General features: G+C 42.2%; 1 protein-coding gene across 4 annotated transcripts in view; it reads right to left on the reverse strand.

Moving 5' to 3' along the window:
- Positions 1 to 307: 307 nt before the first annotated feature.
- Positions 308 to 18049, reverse strand: part of ANKRD29 (ankyrin repeat domain 29) — a 64350-nt gene continuing 46608 nt past the window's right edge. For 3 of the 4 annotated variants that reach the window (XM_054461044.2, XM_054461045.2, XM_063653493.1), the window contains 2 exons: positions 13490 to 13588; positions 308 to 2698 (listed from right to left, as the gene is read on the reverse strand). In XM_054461044.2, the coding sequence (XP_054317019.1) occupies positions 2615 to 2698; positions 13490 to 13588 (183 nt within the window). In that variant the 3' untranslated portion in view covers positions 308 to 2614. The remainder of the gene's footprint in view (positions 2699 to 13489; positions 13589 to 18049) is intronic. The other variant, XM_054461046.2, reaches the window with a different exon arrangement.

Raw genomic sequence — 18049 nt, forward strand, 5'->3', positions numbered from 1 at the left:
AAAGGACTAAAGGGCCAGGAGCATCATAAATAATACAAATCAGAAAATTTTCTATTTTCAGCGTCTTCAATAACTGTCCCAAGAATTCTTTTCTGAATGAAAACTTTTTGGAATCATTTCATTCTCTACAGCAGAGATAATGAAATCATAGGTCCATTACTAAAATAAAGTTTAAATGTCTATTTAGGGTCCCAAATATCAATATATTTACAGAGTTGAATTATTCACCCTAAAATTCCATGCTACTAAAAATCACATAGCAATAACTTGTGATTAAAAACAAAAAGAAAAAAGCAGCAAAGGCAAATGGGGTAGTATATTAACTTTATTTTGAATTATTATATAACATGGAATATGTCATCAAAGAAATGAATTAATGAAAAATGTTTGTAGTTCAGTTAAGCAGACGATTTGCGTAGGAATTGCTAGTTTTAAGTCTTAGGATGCGGAGCTAACTGAATTGTCAATTAGATTAACATAGAATAATCATTTACATGTATGCAAACTAAAATGCAATTTTTAAAATAACACACCTTTCCGTACAGTCTTTGGTAGGTGATTAATCATTTTCCCTGCTATGGGTAATCTCATCTAGATCAAATGTGATCCTTTTAAGCTAGACACCTCTTACCTACAGTAAGAAGGCCTCCATATTGTTAAAGCTACTGGCTTCAATTTTATGGCTCTAATGTTGTTCAAGAACATTACCCACTTAAAACTATTGATGTAATAGGCCAATGACATGTTTTAGTGAAAAACAGTAAGTTTGTGTTTCATCTCATTTTGTCTTTTGGAACTTTGTTATCAGTACCCATAACATTTTGCTTTGTATCAGTGATTAGCAACTATTTTTGCCATAACGGCTAACTAAGGGGAAAATACAAAGCATTTAAAAATGGCCATATTATTTTCCTGTTCAAAATGAATATAGCTTTTTGAAATTCCCACAGGAGAAAATGTATATTTGTACAAATTTGCTGAATGAAAGAATGTCAATGAGGAAATTGGCACTGCTTTTTAGCCACCAAAATGTTTATATTTGGATGTTTTAGCAACAGAGAGCTTTCTAATATTTTATCCTAGAATCAGGTTGCAGGCTTTTTGTATAGCTGGTCAGGCTGTAGGCACCTCTGGGGCCTGTGAGTTGCTCACTTGCTTGAGACATTTATTAAAATATGCTGATTTTTGTTGCATTAATTGTAATAAATTTTAAGAGAATATCTTCTAATTTTGAAGATTATATTCTATTATTTACTGAATTAAAGATAATCCTTTTAGTAACACTGAAAGTTGGTTAAACAAAAATTCTTTTGGGATTACAACATTTTCCTCTAAACATGTCTTTACATAGACACTGACTGAAAACCAGAGCAGAACATGAAGAAATAAGCTAAAGATGTGTTTAAATAGCAGAAATACCATTGCGTTTATTTTGGTAGATTACAGAAAGAAGGTTTTATTTTTGTATGTGCAGTTAGGCACTGACTGAGGCATTTAGACACCATTAATTATAAAGTGCATTGAATATAAGTTTTGATCTCCTTCAAAGGAATAATTCAATAAACCTCATATTTTGTTCTTATAATCAGTCGACTCAAAAACATGCATAGATGAAGACTTACTAAGTGCTAATAACAGTCTTTTATTATTTATACTCCTGCAACAGTAATAGCAACATACTGTACTTGCATATATCCCATTTTATCGAAGGACCTCAAAGTCATTCTATCAAGCAACACGGTGTTGGAAACTCAAGATTCCACAGCATGTTAGGTATACTTACTTATGGAATAGGAAATAGGTTCCCAACAATAGAGCCAAAATAAAAGACCAAAGAGACAAGCCTATATATTTCTCGTGGTTTATAACTTTCTGAATTTCCAAATTTGCTACTGGTATCGTAACCTACCTACAATGTTGACTCTATGTAAAATTGATTTTTACATGTCAGGAATAAGATGAGGATCAACGAACAAATGCACAGTCTGTCTTTTCTATAGTTCAATAGTCCATCTTTGAATAGCACATAATGGAATGTCAGAAGTAGTTTTTTAATAATGTATGTTTACACTTCATTGATTTAGAACAATCATGGCTATGGTTCTTGGGTAGGGGAGAATGTTTTATACTGGAATGACTTATATATGTAGGTAAAATATGATAGATCTATATATTTTAGCACATCTACATTTAACACAAAAGCAAAAGTGCATCAATCCATTGAAGGTCAGCTTTTCAGTCTTTTAAAGGAACAAAGCATTCTGTCTCCTTGCTTAGTACTGAGAACCCTGTCCACCTTAGAGTTTAACTGAGAGGCCCAAGTTAGCATTGTTGAAAATGAGTTTCTGTGGAATCTGTGAACATGCCAGGCCCCCCGGGAGCTGAGTTACAGGACACCATGAGAAGTCCATGGTGAAGGGGCAAGAGGGTCCCTGAGCTGTTTGGTTCTTGACTTGGCGCACAGAGCGTAGCTCTTCTTTGTCAGGGACCCACAGGGTGGGCATTCTGGGCATTTTTTTTTTTCATAAAAGAATTTCCAACACTGCTTGAAATGCAATTTCTTTTTGGACAATGTGGTTAAACTTTCTATCTTTTTGTCAAATATGGAGCTAAGTTAGCTCTTTCTGGGACCTTCTTTACTTCTCAGGAGACGCAATATACGTTCATTTTTGGTTAGTTCTGCTGGAAGTTCATTGGCCTGAAAGAAGAGAAGATGGGCATTAGTGAATCCCCATAGCTCGTGTGGTTTTAGGGACTCCAAAGAGGGGCGTTTGACCCACTCTTTCTCCTTCACTAATGAAAAAAATCCACACTGGACTCACTCTTTTATATAAAGGTATTACAAATCTTCTTTAAATGTATAAATAACACTTGTTATATCCTTATCTCATTCTTAGAGACATTTTCCAGCCAGGTCCCTTACTAGACTGTAATCTCTTAGGGGGAAGGGTCCAGATCTAATTAATCATTGTATCCTTATCTCCAGCACAATGCCCAGCATGTCTAAAATGTGCTCAATAAGTACCGGTCAAATTAAATGTTATATCTTATATGTATTTTATTATTTTATTATTATTATTTTTTGAGACAGGGTCTTGCTCTGTCACTCAGGCTGGAGTGCAGTGTTGCAATCATGGCTCGCTGCAGCCTTGACCTCCCCAGCTCAAATGATCCTCCCACCTCAGCCTCCCGAGTAGCTGGGACCACAGATGTGCACCACTATGCTCGGCTAATTTCCAGAGACGGGGTTTGCCATGTTGCCCCAGCTGGTCGTGAACTCCTCGGTTTAAGTGATCCTTTTGCCTCAGCTTCCAAAGTGTTGGGATTACAGGCATCAGCCACTGTGCCCAGCCTACCTTATATTTATTAATGTATGACACGAGGTAGTCTGCCCACTAAGGACTTGGGACTGAGTCAGGACTCAGCACAGGTGTCTTTTTTGTTTGTTTTTTGAGATGGAGTCTCGCTTTGTCACCCAGGCTGGAGTGCAGTGGTGTGACCTCGGCTCACTGCAATCTCTGCCTCCTGGGTTCAAGCAATTCTCCTGCCTCAGCCTCCCGAGTGGCTGGGACTACAGGCATGTGCCACCGTGCTCGGCTAAATTTTGTATTTTTAGTAGAGACGGGGTTTCGCCATTTAGCCAGGCTGGTCTTGAACTCCTGACCTCAAGTGATCTGCCCGCCTCCGCCTCCGCCTCCCTGAGTGCTGGGATTACAGGTGTGAGCCACCGTGCCGGGCCAGATATCTTTTGATGAGAAGGCAGAGATAGGAAACCTCCAGAGCATAAGAGACACGTGGGAAAGAACAGCATTGGTGGCTAACACCTTCCACCTTACCCAGTATCACTCGAAGTCCTTTCTTTTCACATTGCTGCTGAGATACATCCATTAGGCTTCTAGTGAACCAGTCCCTACCATTGACAACAGGTGTGATGTGGAAGTGGTTCTCAAACCTGTTGGTTTCAGGATCCTTTATACTCTCAAAAATTACTGAAGAGTCTAACAAATTTTGTTTTTAACTTATTAAAAATGAAAGCTGAGGGCTATGCGCAGTGGCTCACACCTGTAATGCTAGCACTTTGGGAGGCCGAGGTGAGAGGACCACTTGAGCTCAGGAGTTGGAGACCAGCCTGGGCAACATAGTGAAACCTCATCTCTATCATTTAAAAAGAAAATATTTTCAAAATGAAAAAAAGAAATTAAAACTAAGAAAAATTTAAAAATATATTTATTAATTCACTAATAATAAATCAAAGTTAATATAGTTATGAAAAATTAAATTTTCTAAAGCAAGTAAAAATTCTGAGAAGAGTAGCACTGCTCAACAGCTTTACATATTTCTTTCATGTGTAGCTTAACAGAATACAACTGAATTCTCATATCTCCATCTGTATCCTGTCTATTGTGATATGTTGTTTTGGTAGAAGGATATAAAGAAAATTAAGCTTCACACAGATATGTAGCTGGAAAAGGAAGGAGTATTTTGACAGTCTTTTTGGATTGTTGTAGATATTATTCTCTGATGCCACATCAATACTCAACAAATGGTAGTTTCTTAACGGTTAAATGCAATGTGGGATTTGAAACCATACCAACTAACTTTAAAACCTATTTATAGTTGGATCTTTTACCTATGCATGGTTTGTAACATGCACTGCTCATTTGGAAAATATCAGTTCACTGAGTTTGTAGAATGTTGGCACATTTCATTGTGCAATATCAAAAACTCACATTCTGGCTGGGTGTGGTGGCTCACGCCTGTAATCCCAGCACTTTGGGAGGCCAAGGCAAGTGGATCACCTGAGGTCACGAGTTTAAGACCGGCCTGGCCAATATGGTGAAAACCTGTCTCTACTAAAAATACAAAAATTAGCTGGGCGTGATGGCACATGCCTGTAATCCCAGCTACTCAGGAGGCTGAGGCAGGAGAATCCCTTGAACCTGAGAAGCGGAGGTTGCAGTGAGCTGAGATCACGCCACTGCACTCCAGCCTGAGTGACAGTGAGTGAGACTCTATCTCACAAACAAACAAAAAAAACTGATCCATCAGAAAAGCCTTTAAGTTTTGGGAAGCTGTTAAGGTCATAGTGGTAGATACCTTGTTCTTTCAGGTAAAAATAGTGTTCTATGAAAAAAGTGGCAGGTTCACTTTGCAATTCAAACAACTGCACAGGGACTGTGGAGGCTAATGCAACTCCATCTTGGATGCTAATCTGCCATGTTTACTTTTTTTTTTTTTTTAAGACGGAGTCTCACTCTGTTGCCCAGGCTGGAGTGCAGTGGTGCCATCTCGGCTCACTGCAACCTCTATCTCCTGGGTTCAAGTGATTCTCCTGCCTCAGCCTCCCCGGCAGCTGGGATTATAGGTGCGCACCACCATGCCCAGCTAATTTTTGTATTTTTGGTAGAGATGAAGTTTCATCGTGTTGGCCAGGCTGGTCTCAAACTCCTGACCTCAAGTGATGTGCCTGCCTTGGCCTCCCAAACTGCTGGGATTACAGGCGTGAGCCACCACACTCAGCCTGCCATGTGATTAACCCTAGTTTTGGGAATGCCTCTAAGATTCCTATTTTATCTACTTTTTTTGTGTGTTTCCTACTGAAAATCCTGACCATAGGTCAAAACGACTTTGCCCATAAGTCCTGCCCTTAGGCAGTCACATAGTGTTCTTGCCTTTCCCTGAGAGGTTGACTTCACTTGTCCTGTATATTCCTTCCCTTAGGCCCTGGGTCTGGGGGGTGATGTCCTGAGACTATGACTCCTGTCCCTGTTACTTTCTGAGAAACTGGATATGTCAGCCTGTTTTTCTTTTTTTCTTCTTTTCTGCTGTGATCATCTGGATGTCAGCTTCTTTCTTGGCTTCTCAGCTTCCTCAGACTTTTGGGGCAGGTTTGCCTGCTCACCGCCCAACAGGTGCTTTTTTTTTTTCTTTTTGAGATGGATTCTCACTCTGTTGCCAGGCTGGAGTGCAGTGGTACAATCTCGGCTCACTGCAACCTCCACCTCCCCGGTTCAAGCAATTCTCCTGCCTCAGCCTCCCGAGTAGCTGGGACTACAGGCGCATGCCACTACGCCTGGCTAATTTTTGTATTTTTAGTAGAGATGGGGTTTCATCATGTTGGCCGGGATGGTCTCAATCTCTTGACCTCATGATCCACCTGCCTCAGCCTCTCAAAGTGCTGGGATTACAGGAGTTAGCCACCATTCCTGGCCAGGTGCTTTTTCTTGAGATAATCATCATACTTCAGTACACACCAGAAGTGCTGTAGGCATGCTTTCCATTTCATCACACAGAATTTTATTTTATTTTATTTATTTATTTTGAAACAGAGTCTTATTCTGTCGCCCAGGCTGGAGCGCAATGGCACAATCTCTGCTCACTGCAGCCTCTGTCTCCCGGGTTCACGTGATTCTCCTGCCTCAGCCTCCTGAGTAGCTGGGATTACAGGTGCCCACCACTGTGCCTGGCTAATTTTTATATTTTTAGTAGAGATCGGGTTTCGCCATGTTGGGCAGGCTGGTTTTGAACTCCTGACCTCAGGTGATCAACTTGCCTTAACCTCCCAAAGTGCTGGGATTACAGGTGTTAGCCACCACGCCTGGCCCAGAATTTTATTTTATTTATTTATTTTTTTAGACAGATGGTCTCACTGTGTCACCCAGGCTGGCACGCAGTGGTGCAATCATAGTTCACGACAGCCTCAAACTCCTTGGGCTCAAGCTGGGACTACAGGTGTGTGCCACTATCCTTGGCTTTTTTTATTTTTTTTCTGGAGAGATGGGGTCTTGCTATGTTGCCCAGGCTGGTCTTGAACTCCTGGCCTCAAGCAATCTTCCCACCTAGGCCTCCTGAAGTGCTGAGATTATAGGTGTTGGCCATTTTGCCCCACCATCACACAGAATTTTATTATTATTATTATTGTCGTTATTATTTTTTGAGACAGTCTCGCTCCGTCGCCCAGGCTGGAGTGCAGTGGTAAGATCTCGGCTCACTGCAGCCTCCGCCTCCCGGGTTCAAGCAATTCTCCTGCCTCAACTTCCTGAGTAGCTGGGATTACAGGCATGCGCGACCATGCCCGGCTAATTTTTGTATTTTTAGTAGAGACGGGGTTTCACCAGGTTGGCCAGGCTGGTCTCGAACTCCTGACCTCACGTGATCTACCTGCCTCGGCCTCCCAAAGTGTTGAGATTACAGGCGTGAGCCACCGCACCTGGCCAATTACACAAAATTTTAAAAAGATGTATAGGAAGAGCTAAAATGTAATAAAATTGACATTTTTTACTGCTTCATCAGAGACATTCTTAAGTACAACTGGTATTTTTGTAAAGTAATTTACAAAATTTATAAAATAATTTACAAAGGCTTGTAAAATATTTTGCCAGTACAATTTAGTGTTCCTGCTTTGAGGTGTACTAAGGCCCCAACAGTTTCACCCACCATTGCTTTTGCTTTTGTACCATTAGAGCAAATGCCAGCACAGTGAAAAAGGCAGATAAGATCTTGCTTGTTTTTTTAGGAGACAGGTTTTCTCTCTGTTGCTAAGGCTCAATCATGTAGCTCACTGCAGCCTTGAACTCCTGGGCTCAAGCGATCTTTCCACCTCAGCCACCCTAGTAGTTAGGACTACAGGCACACACCACCATGCCCAGCTATGTTTTTTGTTTTTTAATTTCTTAAAGAGATGAGGTCTTGCTGTATTACCCATACTGGTCTTGAACTTTTGGCTTCAAGCGATCCTGCTGCCTCAACCTTCCAAACTGCTGGGATTACAGGCATGAACTACCTCAACTGACTAACATCTTTTTATTATCAAGAATATGGTTTTGAATTCTTTTTTAAAATTGTAAATAGATTTTTACTTTTTTTTGTAGAGATGGGCTCTTGCTATATCGCCCAGGTTGGTCTTGAACTTCTAGGCTCAAGTGATCCTCCCACCTCTGCCTCCCAAAGTGCTGGGATTACAGGTATGAGCCACTACACCCAACCTTGTTTTGACTTCTTAGACCCCCTGTAAGGGTCATGAACATCTTCAGGGGTCCAAGGATCCCACTTTGAGAACTGTTTGTATAGAGGAATCAGAAGGATGTTCTTGTGGCCAGGCATGGTGGCTCATGCCTATAATTCAGCTACTCGGGAGGCTGAGGCAGGAGTATCACTTAAGCACAGGAGTTCAAGGTTACAGTTAGCTATGATGGCAACACTGAACTCCAGCCTGGGTGACAGAGTGAGACTCTGTCTCTAAAGAGAAAGAAGGATGTTCTGGGAATTTCAGGGGAGGCCATTAAAGGGTAAAGTGGCATGCAGAATGGGGCAGGGAGGCTTGGTTGTAGATGTCACCTGTCTCACCATATTTTTTTCTCCAGCAGCCAAGCCTGGAACCCTAGTTTCTTTATCTGGAAACTTGATCCTAGGTGAAGCTTCTGCAGTCCCCATCTTCTAGCTGGATCCTACTCCCTGACCTCTATCTGCTGGCTGGGACCTCACTTGTTAGGAATTGTAAGTTTGCCACAAGTGGTCTGCTGTGCAGCATGTCCTGTGGCTGCACCCCTTCTCACCACATGGGACCCTTGATGCCGATGCTGGATTCAATCACAGAGGAAATTATTATGCTATGCTACTACAGACCAGAGGCTCCTCTATGGGGTCAAGTTGTGTTAGCTCAGTTCCTGCAGGAACAGATATTGTACAGGCCTAACACCTGGGCCTGCAGAGAAATGCTCCTGGTAAACAGACCTAAGCTTCATCCAGTCTCAGAGCAAACACTCAGGAATAACTGAGCTGTCTACATCAGTGGCTGGTCTGTGGTAAGCAGACTGGCAGGTAGTTAGAGGAACCTCTACAGTCAAGGAGAAGGGAGCTTAAGAAGCTCTACCTCTGTCTACCAGCCTGCCAGCGTGTTGCCTTGTGTGACCATCTCCATGAATGTCCATATCCTCTGCTATTAAAAAAAGCTTTATACTTTCAAATCATGTTGTCAACTTTCGGTCATTCGCATCACCATTCTGTCTTCCATGTTGTTCTAAAATCCTGGTTTAATTCCTCTTCCCTCCCCGTTAGTCCCCACTAGATTCTCAGGTTGCTGAGATTGTACAGATTGATGTGACGGCGAGTGCCCCAGGCTAGCCCCTAAAGGCTATCTCGTTCATTATGGAGCAGGAGCATAGGCCCATATTCATGATACTACAGTATCAAACCACTAAACCTCCCCACTGCTCCTGGGAGAAGATGTGCTCAGTCAAGGGTGTTGGGAACATAAGACCCCTGCACCCAGGGGTATGGCTACAGCCTGAGGAATGGCTATAGCGTGAGGAATGGCTGTTGGGGCCACTGGTTGGCCTTCTCCTCAGGCATCTGTCTCGAAGCCCCAGAGCAGAAGTCTTGGAACTCCTGGAGCAGAAGAGTGTTCTGTACTAGCTGAGAAGTCACTTTCTCCCGGAAGCGTCCAAACCATTCTTTACTCCCCTGCGTACAGCTCTTGTCACTCCGTATTGCAATTGCTTTGTTTAATTGTCTTCATTCCCCACTAAACTCTGAGCTTCATGAAAGCAGCAACTGTGAATCTTTATTCACTATTGCATTCTCAGCACATAGCACGGTGCATGGTATCTAGTGTTTGTTGAATGAATGAATGAAAGCCAAGAATGCTCCTTCTGCAGGAATCCCAACACCCTTGCCTATGGAGCTGCTATTAGCAAGACTGGCTTCTAGGGAGTGGCTGGTAGGAAGCTGGGGGCTTCCCTGGCAGCTCCTCCCAGGTGTCTGAGGGCTTCTGCAGTACGAAGCTCCAACAGGAGCACTCACACATGTTTTCAAGTCATTTTTAAGGGAGAGTCCAAAGTCTAGCATTTTGCCCACTGGAAAATACTTATAACCATTATTGCTGGTGATTATTCCATTATTCTAGGAGATGCACAAGGAATTGCATTTTTCAGTTTCTATATATAGGTACTAATATTTCCTCCCTGTGAAACCGCCTTTGCAAAATTATAACTGAGGAAATTAAGACAGTGAAAGAAATCAGACCTAACCAACTCCATCTTGCTTCTAACCTTTAAGCTGTGCTTGTTCATTGCTGGGCATAGGTCAGACTAACTTTGGGAAGGAATTCAGCTCATGGTTTGACTCTGAAACAAAACTGATAACAGCCCTTTCCCGAAAAGACCCCCTTCTTGCCTGGGGACCAGTCTGCCTTTGTAGGACTAACAAATTAGCTACAAGATTAGAAATTACAATTTAGGGCCGGGCGCGGTGGCTCACGCCTGTAATCCCAGCACTTTGGGAAACCCTGTTTCCCAAAGTGAAAGCTGGTGAAACCCTGTTTCTACTAAAAATACAAAAAATTAGCCTGGCATGCGCCTGTAATCCCAGCTACTCGGAAGGCTGAGGCAGGAGAATTGTTTGAACCTGGGAGGCGGAGGTTGCAGTGAGCTGAGATCGCACCATTGCACTCCAGCTTGGGCAACAAGAGAGAAATTCTGTTTCAAAAATAAATAAATAAATAAAATTACAATTTAGGGGTCATGCAGCTTCTGGCTCCAAGAGTTTGAGCTGCCCCGATTTGCTCCTGGGGGGTAACATCACTATTGTAAGACCTAAGATTAGTGCTTGAAATATTTTGCAGACCTTGCACCTGATGGATCAGCGACACCACCGAGACCAGTAATCTGGCCCAATCAGTTCTGCCATCACACCTAGAAACAGAAAACATTAAGAAAACCTAACTTTGACCCCCTATGATTCCATCTCCAATCTGACCAATCAGCACTCCCTACTTCCCAAGCCCCTACCCGCCAAATTATCTTTAAAAACTCTGATCCCTGAATGCTTGGAGATACTGATTTGAGTAATAATAAAACTCCTGTCTCCCGCACAGCTGGCTCTGCGTGAATTACTCTTTCTCCATTGCAAGTCCCCCGTCCTGATACATCAGCTCTGTCTAGGCAGCAGGCAAGGTGAACCCATTGGGCGATTACACTTGCTTGGATTCAGGAGGGTCCAAAGACCAGCATTTTGCCCACTTGAAATTACTCATAACCATTATTGTTGGTGGTTATTCCATTATTCCAGGAGACACACAAGGAATTGCATTTTTCAGTTTCTATGTAAAGGTATTAATGTTTCCTCCTTGCCTTAATTCAGTACTGGATAGCTCACCAACAAAGACTGGTCTCTTTAGGAAGTCTGTGCACAAGGTCTAAAGATAAGATCTAAAGAAAGGCAATTGTGATTTCAACTGGCTTATCACACAGCCAGGCAAGCTAATGGAAAACAAATCCAAGTATCTAAGGAGAGATAAGCAGAAATGTTATAGACAAGCAATTCAATGGGAACGGGGAAGTAATACTTCCACATGCTGAGTGAAATGAAAAAAGTGACCCCTGGCATGTTGTTTAACTGGCACTTCTTAAGGTTTCTTTTCAAAATGTCATGAAATGTTATATGTTTTTGTTTTTATTATTAAAAAAATTTTAACACAGTAATATATGCTTAGAAAAATTCAGAGTATGTTAAGTATAAAGTAAAGGTTGCTTTTCATATCCTCCTCTATTTGTAAACACCAATACCACTTCCTCCTTCAAAAGTTTGTAGTTTATGGCTGGGCGCAGCGGCTCACGCCTGTAATCCCAGCACGCTGGGAGGCCGAGGGGGGCGGATCACAAGGTCAAGAGATGGAGACCATCCTGGTCAACGTGGCAAAACCCCGTCTCTACTAAAAATACAAAAAATTAGCTGGGCGTGATGGTGCACACCTGTAGTCCCAGCTACTAGGGAGGCTGAGGCAGGAGAATTGCTTGAACCTGGGAGGCGGAGGTTGCAGTGAGCCGAGATCGTGCCACTGCACTCCAGCCTGTCAACAGAGTGAGACTCTGTCTCAAAAACAACAACAACAAAAAAGTTTGTAGTTTAGGCCAGGTGTGGTGGCTTATGCCTATAATCCCAGCACTTTGGGAGGCCAAGGTGGGAGGATTGCTTGAGTCCAGGAGTTCAAGACCAGCCTGGGCAACATAGCAAGAACACATCTCCATAAAAAGAAAAAAAATTACATTTAAATAAATAATAAATAAGTAAATAAAGTTTGTAGTTTAGTGCATTTTCTCTCCACTCCGTCATTCAGGGTGGAGTGCAGTGGCGTGACCATGGCTCCCTGCACCCTTGACCTCCTTGGCTGGGTTCAGGTAATCCTCCCACCTCAGCCTCCCCAGTAGTTGGGACTACAGGCACACACCACCACACCTGGCTAATTTTTGTATTTTTTGTGGAGACAGGCTTTTGCCATGTTGCTCAGGCTGGTCTTGAACTCCTGGGCTCAAGCAATCTATCCGCCTCAGCCTCCCAAAGTGCTGGGTTTACAGGAGTGAGCCTCTGCGACTGGCCCATGCATTCTCTTGAGACCTTTCCTAGGCTACTCTCCTCTGCTGCAATCTATACATGTGCCAGCTTAAGCAGATGTTGAAGAGGAGGAAGTAAAATGACAATCATTTAAAAAAATTCTTATTGTGTACCCTCCCACCACGAAGTTTGGCCTAATTGTAAATGAAGAATTTAGGACTAGAAAAAAGTGGGTTTGTTTTGTAACAGTGGCATGTACTCCTGTTAACAATACAAAAGCAACCAAATATAGCACAAGCAATTCTCAAGATATGAACATCGAACTTATGGGAATGGTGATAAACTACCAGAATTTTGGCATTTTTAGGGCACATCTTGGATGACAGAACAATACTCCCATAGTAACTGCTCTCCCTTTCTTCCTCACCTCCACCAGGAGAGTGCACCTGTTAATTGATAACCACTGGCTGGGTGTGGTGCCTAATGTGTGTAATCCCAGCACTTTGGGAGGCCGAGGTGCGTGGATCACTTGAGGTCAGGAGTTCAAGACCAGCCTGGCCAACATGGTGAAACCCCATCTCTACTAAAACACAAAAAAATTAGCCGGGTGTGGTGGTCTGCGCCTATAATCCTGGCTACTTGGTAGGCTGAGGCAGGAGAATTGCTTGAACCTGGGAGGTGGAGGTTGCAGTGAGCCAAGATTGCACCACTGCACTCCAGTCTGGGTGACAGAGCGAGAGTCCCTCTCAAAGAAAAAAAGAAAACCACTGATAGCCCCCTCACCCATCACACAACGCACGTCCATGGGGAACCTGGTGCTAAACCATTTGTAAATGACCTGCTTCTGGGTCAGGGTTCCGTACATAGCAGAGCAGCTCCCTCGCTGCAATCTATTGAAAGTCAGCCCTCGACACAAGGGTTTGTTAAAAAACAAAACAAAACAAAAAAAACCATTGATATGAGTCAGGGTTTTTATTAATAGTAGAATTTCCTGGGTCCAACTGTACTGCTCACTAATCACCTACTAATAGCAACCTTGAATGCCCTTACTATGCAAAGAATGAAGATGGTGACTGGAGCCAGGGAGATGTTTATCCTTCCTGGCCTAGGAGGACACTTCAAGGGGCCCAATCGAGTTAAAAGATTGCTTAGTGGGTACCTTGTTTCTCAGGGATGGGTCTGCCCCTGCTTCTAGGAGCAGCGCAACTGTTTTAATGTTCCCGCTGAGCACTGCTGCATGGAGCGCTGATGTCCCATTCTAAGAGAAAATGACAGTGTGTGTCAGGAGTGAGCTCACAGCCATTGGCATTCAGCATGGCTTTCTTCATAAACCATCTGGGTGATAAGACTGTAACCTCACACCCTTAACCTTCCTTATCTTGCCTTGTACTTTTCAAAGTCACATCAGCCCCTAGTATAGTGTCCTTGGATACATAACCAATGGTCAGTACAAATATTGCTAATGTTCTCTTACAAGTGAAATAAGGAATTGGGCTGAGGGGACACAGGACTTCATGGTCACTCAGTCTATTTTACATACTTTGGAACTTGCTGCAGAAGAAACAATAACGTCGTGCCCAACATTTTTGTTCTTCAAGGACAACACGTACAGTCTTTGTAGTTTTGCTGAGCCACTTCCAGCGAGGCTAGAGGAAGAGCTGTTTAGCCAATGGGCTGATCTTTCAGCCCAGCTACAGACACTCTGAGCACTCAGGCGGGCAGGACTGTGATTGTGGAGCTACAGGGCTTAAGAGGAAGGGTATGTGGGGTGAGGCAATGCCCCGGAGCTTTGAGTTGGAGCATTTTTGAACACAGAAGGGCCTCATAGATCGGTTGTTAATGTTTTATGACATTTACTGCAAATATTTATCAAAATAAGGAACCAGCTAAATGCAGCATGTAGCTGGACCAGGGAGAGGAGGGGAGGAGACTATAACAAAACTAAGAACAGTGGGCAGTCATAAGACATGGTTCTAGAGGGTACATATGTCTCTAAATAGTACCTAAATGCAAACTTAGTTTCCTAATTACTCATAATAAAAACCACTCTGATTTTGTAAAAGAGTAAAATATCATACCCAGAGAAAAATTCCAGCAAAGTAGCATTTTTCTATGGTTGCTTTTAAGTATGTATGATAATTCACTACTCTTGTAACAATTTACTTGTCTAAATCTTAGCCAATCTATCAACTTCACCTATGTGCAACACAGGTCAGAATTTTTTTTTTTTTTTGGAGACAGGGTCTCGTTCTGTCTCCCAGGCTGGAGTGCAATGGTGCAATCTCAGCTCACTGCAACCTCTGCCTCCAGGACTCAAACGATTCTCGTGCCTCAGCCTCCTGAGTAGCTGGGACTACAGGTGCATAACAGCCGCCCTGCTAATTTTTGTATTTTTTGTAGAGACAGGGTTTCGCCATGTTGCCTGGGCTGGTCTCCAACTCCTGAGCTCAAGTGTTTTGCCTGCCTCGGCCTCCCAAAGTGCTGGGATTACAGGTGTGAGCCACCATGCCTGACCAGCAGTTTTTAAAAAGCCGAAAAAGAGCTATTTGAAACAAGACTAGATTTTGCAAAGTTCAAGGTTTCTAAAGCTTGTTCCTTTTATTCATAGAATTCACTTTCATAGATGGTTTATTCTTACTTTACAATTTTTTTTTTTTTTTTTTTTTTTGAGATGGAGGCTTGCTTTGTCACCTAGGCTTGAGTGCAGTGGCGCGATCTCGGCTCACTGTAAGCTCTGCCTCCCGGGTTCACGCCATTCTCCTGCCTCAGTCTTCCAAGTAGCTGGGACTACAGGCGCCCGCCACACGCCCGGCTAATTTTTTGTATTTTTAGTAGAGACGGGGTTTCATCATGTTAGCCAGGATGGTCTCGATTTCCTGACCTCGTGATCTTCCCGCCTTGGCCTCCCAAAGTGCTGGGATTACAGGCGTAAGCCACCGCGCCCAGCTAATTTTTGTATTTTTAGTAGAGACGGGGTTTCACCATGTTGGCCAGGCTGGTCTTGAACTCCTGATCTTAGGTGATCCACCCGCCTTGGCCTCCCAAAGTGCTGGGATTACAAGCGTGAGCCACTGTGCCCAGCCTTAACAAACAATTTTAACAAGTGCAGCTTTCTGGCTTCTTCTTTGTTTTTTTTTTTTTTTTTCCTGGAGATGGAGTTTTGCTCTTGTCACCTGGGCTGGAGTGCAGTGGCGTGATCTCGGCTCATTGCAACCTCTGCCTCCCGGGTTCAAGTGATTCTCCTGCCTCAAACTCCTGAGTAGCTGGGATTACAGGTGTACACCACCACTCCTGGCTTATTTTTGTATTTTTAGTAGAGATGGGGTTTAACCACATTGGCCAGGCTGGTCTTGAACTCCTGACCTCAGGTGTTTTGCCCACCTTGGCCTCCCAAAGAGCTGGGATTACAGGTGTGAGCCACCACACCAGACCAGGAGTTTTTAAAAAGCCAAAAAAGAGCTGTTTGAAACAAGACTAGATTTTGCAAAGTCCAAGCTTTCTAAAGCTCGTTCCTTTTGTTCATAGAATTCATTTTCATAGATGGTTTATTCTTACTTTACAAACAATTTTAACAAGTGCAGCTTCCTGGCTTCTAAAGCTCATGGCAGGCCAGGCACAGTGGCTCACACCTGTAATCCCAGCGCTTTAGAAGGCTGAAGCAGGAGGATGAGAGAATCACTTGAGCCCAGGAGTTCAAAGGTCAAGACCAGCCTGGGCAACATAGCAAGACCCTGTCTCCAAAAAAAAAAAAAAAAAAGCTCATGGCAGATGAAAGTAGCTTATGAGCTCATTAGGGCAGGGGAGAGAGACCAACACATTGATAACAGCAGTTCTGTATTAACTGTCAGCAAGAATGGAATCTAAAAATATAAAAAGCAGACACAAAATATCCAAAAAGTGTCTGGGGTCATTCAAGGGCAAGTAGGTTTTATATACATTGATAGACCCTGAGAGGACAGCCCCAAAGCTAAGCCACAGTGTCAATTTAGAACAGATTTGGTGTCCTGTATTTAATAAAACAGGAGCATTGTATCTCAGGGGTCAGCAAACCACAGCCTGCAAATCAAATCCTGCAAACTAAGAACTGTTTCTACTTTTAAAAATTTTTGCAGAGGCAGGGTTTCACTCTGTTGCCCTGGCAGAAGTGCAATGATACAATCATAGCTCACAGTAACCTTGAACTCCTGGGCTCAAGCAATCCTCCTGCCTCAGCTGGGACTACAGCCACACACCACTGCATCCAACTAATTTTTAAACTTTTTGTAGAGATAGGGTCTTGCTATATTGTCCAGGCTGGTCTCTAACTCCTGGCCTCAAGCAGTCCTCCTGCCTCAGCCTCCCAAAGTGCTGGATTATAGGGATAAATCACTGCACTCAGACTGTTTTTACATTTTTAAATGAATTTAAAAAGATTAAAAGAAGAAAAATATTTTGTAATATGTGAAAATATGAAATTCTGTAAATACAATGTTCATAAGTAAAGTTTTATAGGAATTAAGATTTTTTTTTTGAGACAGGGTCTCCTCTGTCACCTAGGCTGGAGAGCAGTGGCTCGATCACAGCTTCATTTCCCAGGCTGAAGCCATCCTCCCACCTCAGCCTCCCAAGTAGCTGGGACTACAGGTGCATGCCATCATGACCAATTAATTTTAAAAACACTTTTTGTGGAGATGGAGTCTAGCTATGTTGCCCAGGCTGGTTTGGAACTCTTGGATTCAAGTGATCCACCCGCCTCAGCCTCCCAAAGTGCTGGGATTACAGGTGTGAGCCATCGCACTGGGCATTTTTGTTGTATTTTCTATGGTTACTTTTGGATTACCACAGCAGAGTTGGGGCAGTTGGGAGAGACTTGTATGGCCCACAAAGCCTAAAATATTTGCTATCTGGTAACAGTAATATTTACTAACATTTCAATAAATATTACTAGACATAAATATTTACTCTATAGTATATATAGTATATATTTATATTATACACTATATACTATATATTATATATTATGTATTTACAGTATATAGTATATATTGTACAGTATATACTGTATATAGTAAATATATGCCATATACTAATATGCCTCCTGGCCGAGGCAGGAGGATTGCTTAAGGCCAGGAGTTTGAGACCAGCTTGGACAATATAGTGAGACCCTATCTCTACAACAAATTTAAAAATTAGATGGGTGCAGTGGTGTGTGGCTGTAGTCCCAGTTGAGGCAGGAGGATTACTTGAGCACAGGAATTCAAGATAACTGTGAGCTATGATTGCATCATTGTACTCAAGCTTGGGCAACAGAGTGAAACCTTGTCTCTGAAAAAATGTAAATTTATACTATATATATATACTATACATACATACTATATATAGTATATATATACAATACATATATAGTATACAGTATATATACTATAGTATCGTATATATATACTATATTATATAGTATATATACTATAGTATACAGTATGTATATACTATATATACACTATATATAGTATATATAGTGTATATATACAGTATATGGTATATATAGTATATAGCATATATAGTATATATAATATAGTATATAGCATATGTAGTATATATAATATAGTATATAGCATATGTAGTATATATAATATAGTATATAGCATATGTAGTATATATAATATAGTATATAGCATATGTAGTATATATAATATAGTATATAGCATATGTAGTATATATAATATAGTATATAGTATATGTA

Source organism: Pongo pygmaeus, chromosome 17 (assembly GCF_028885625.2).
Source record: "Pongo pygmaeus isolate AG05252 chromosome 17, NHGRI_mPonPyg2-v2.0_pri, whole genome shotgun sequence".
Classification (NCBI taxonomy): Eukaryota; Metazoa; Chordata; class Mammalia; order Primates; family Hominidae; genus Pongo; species Pongo pygmaeus.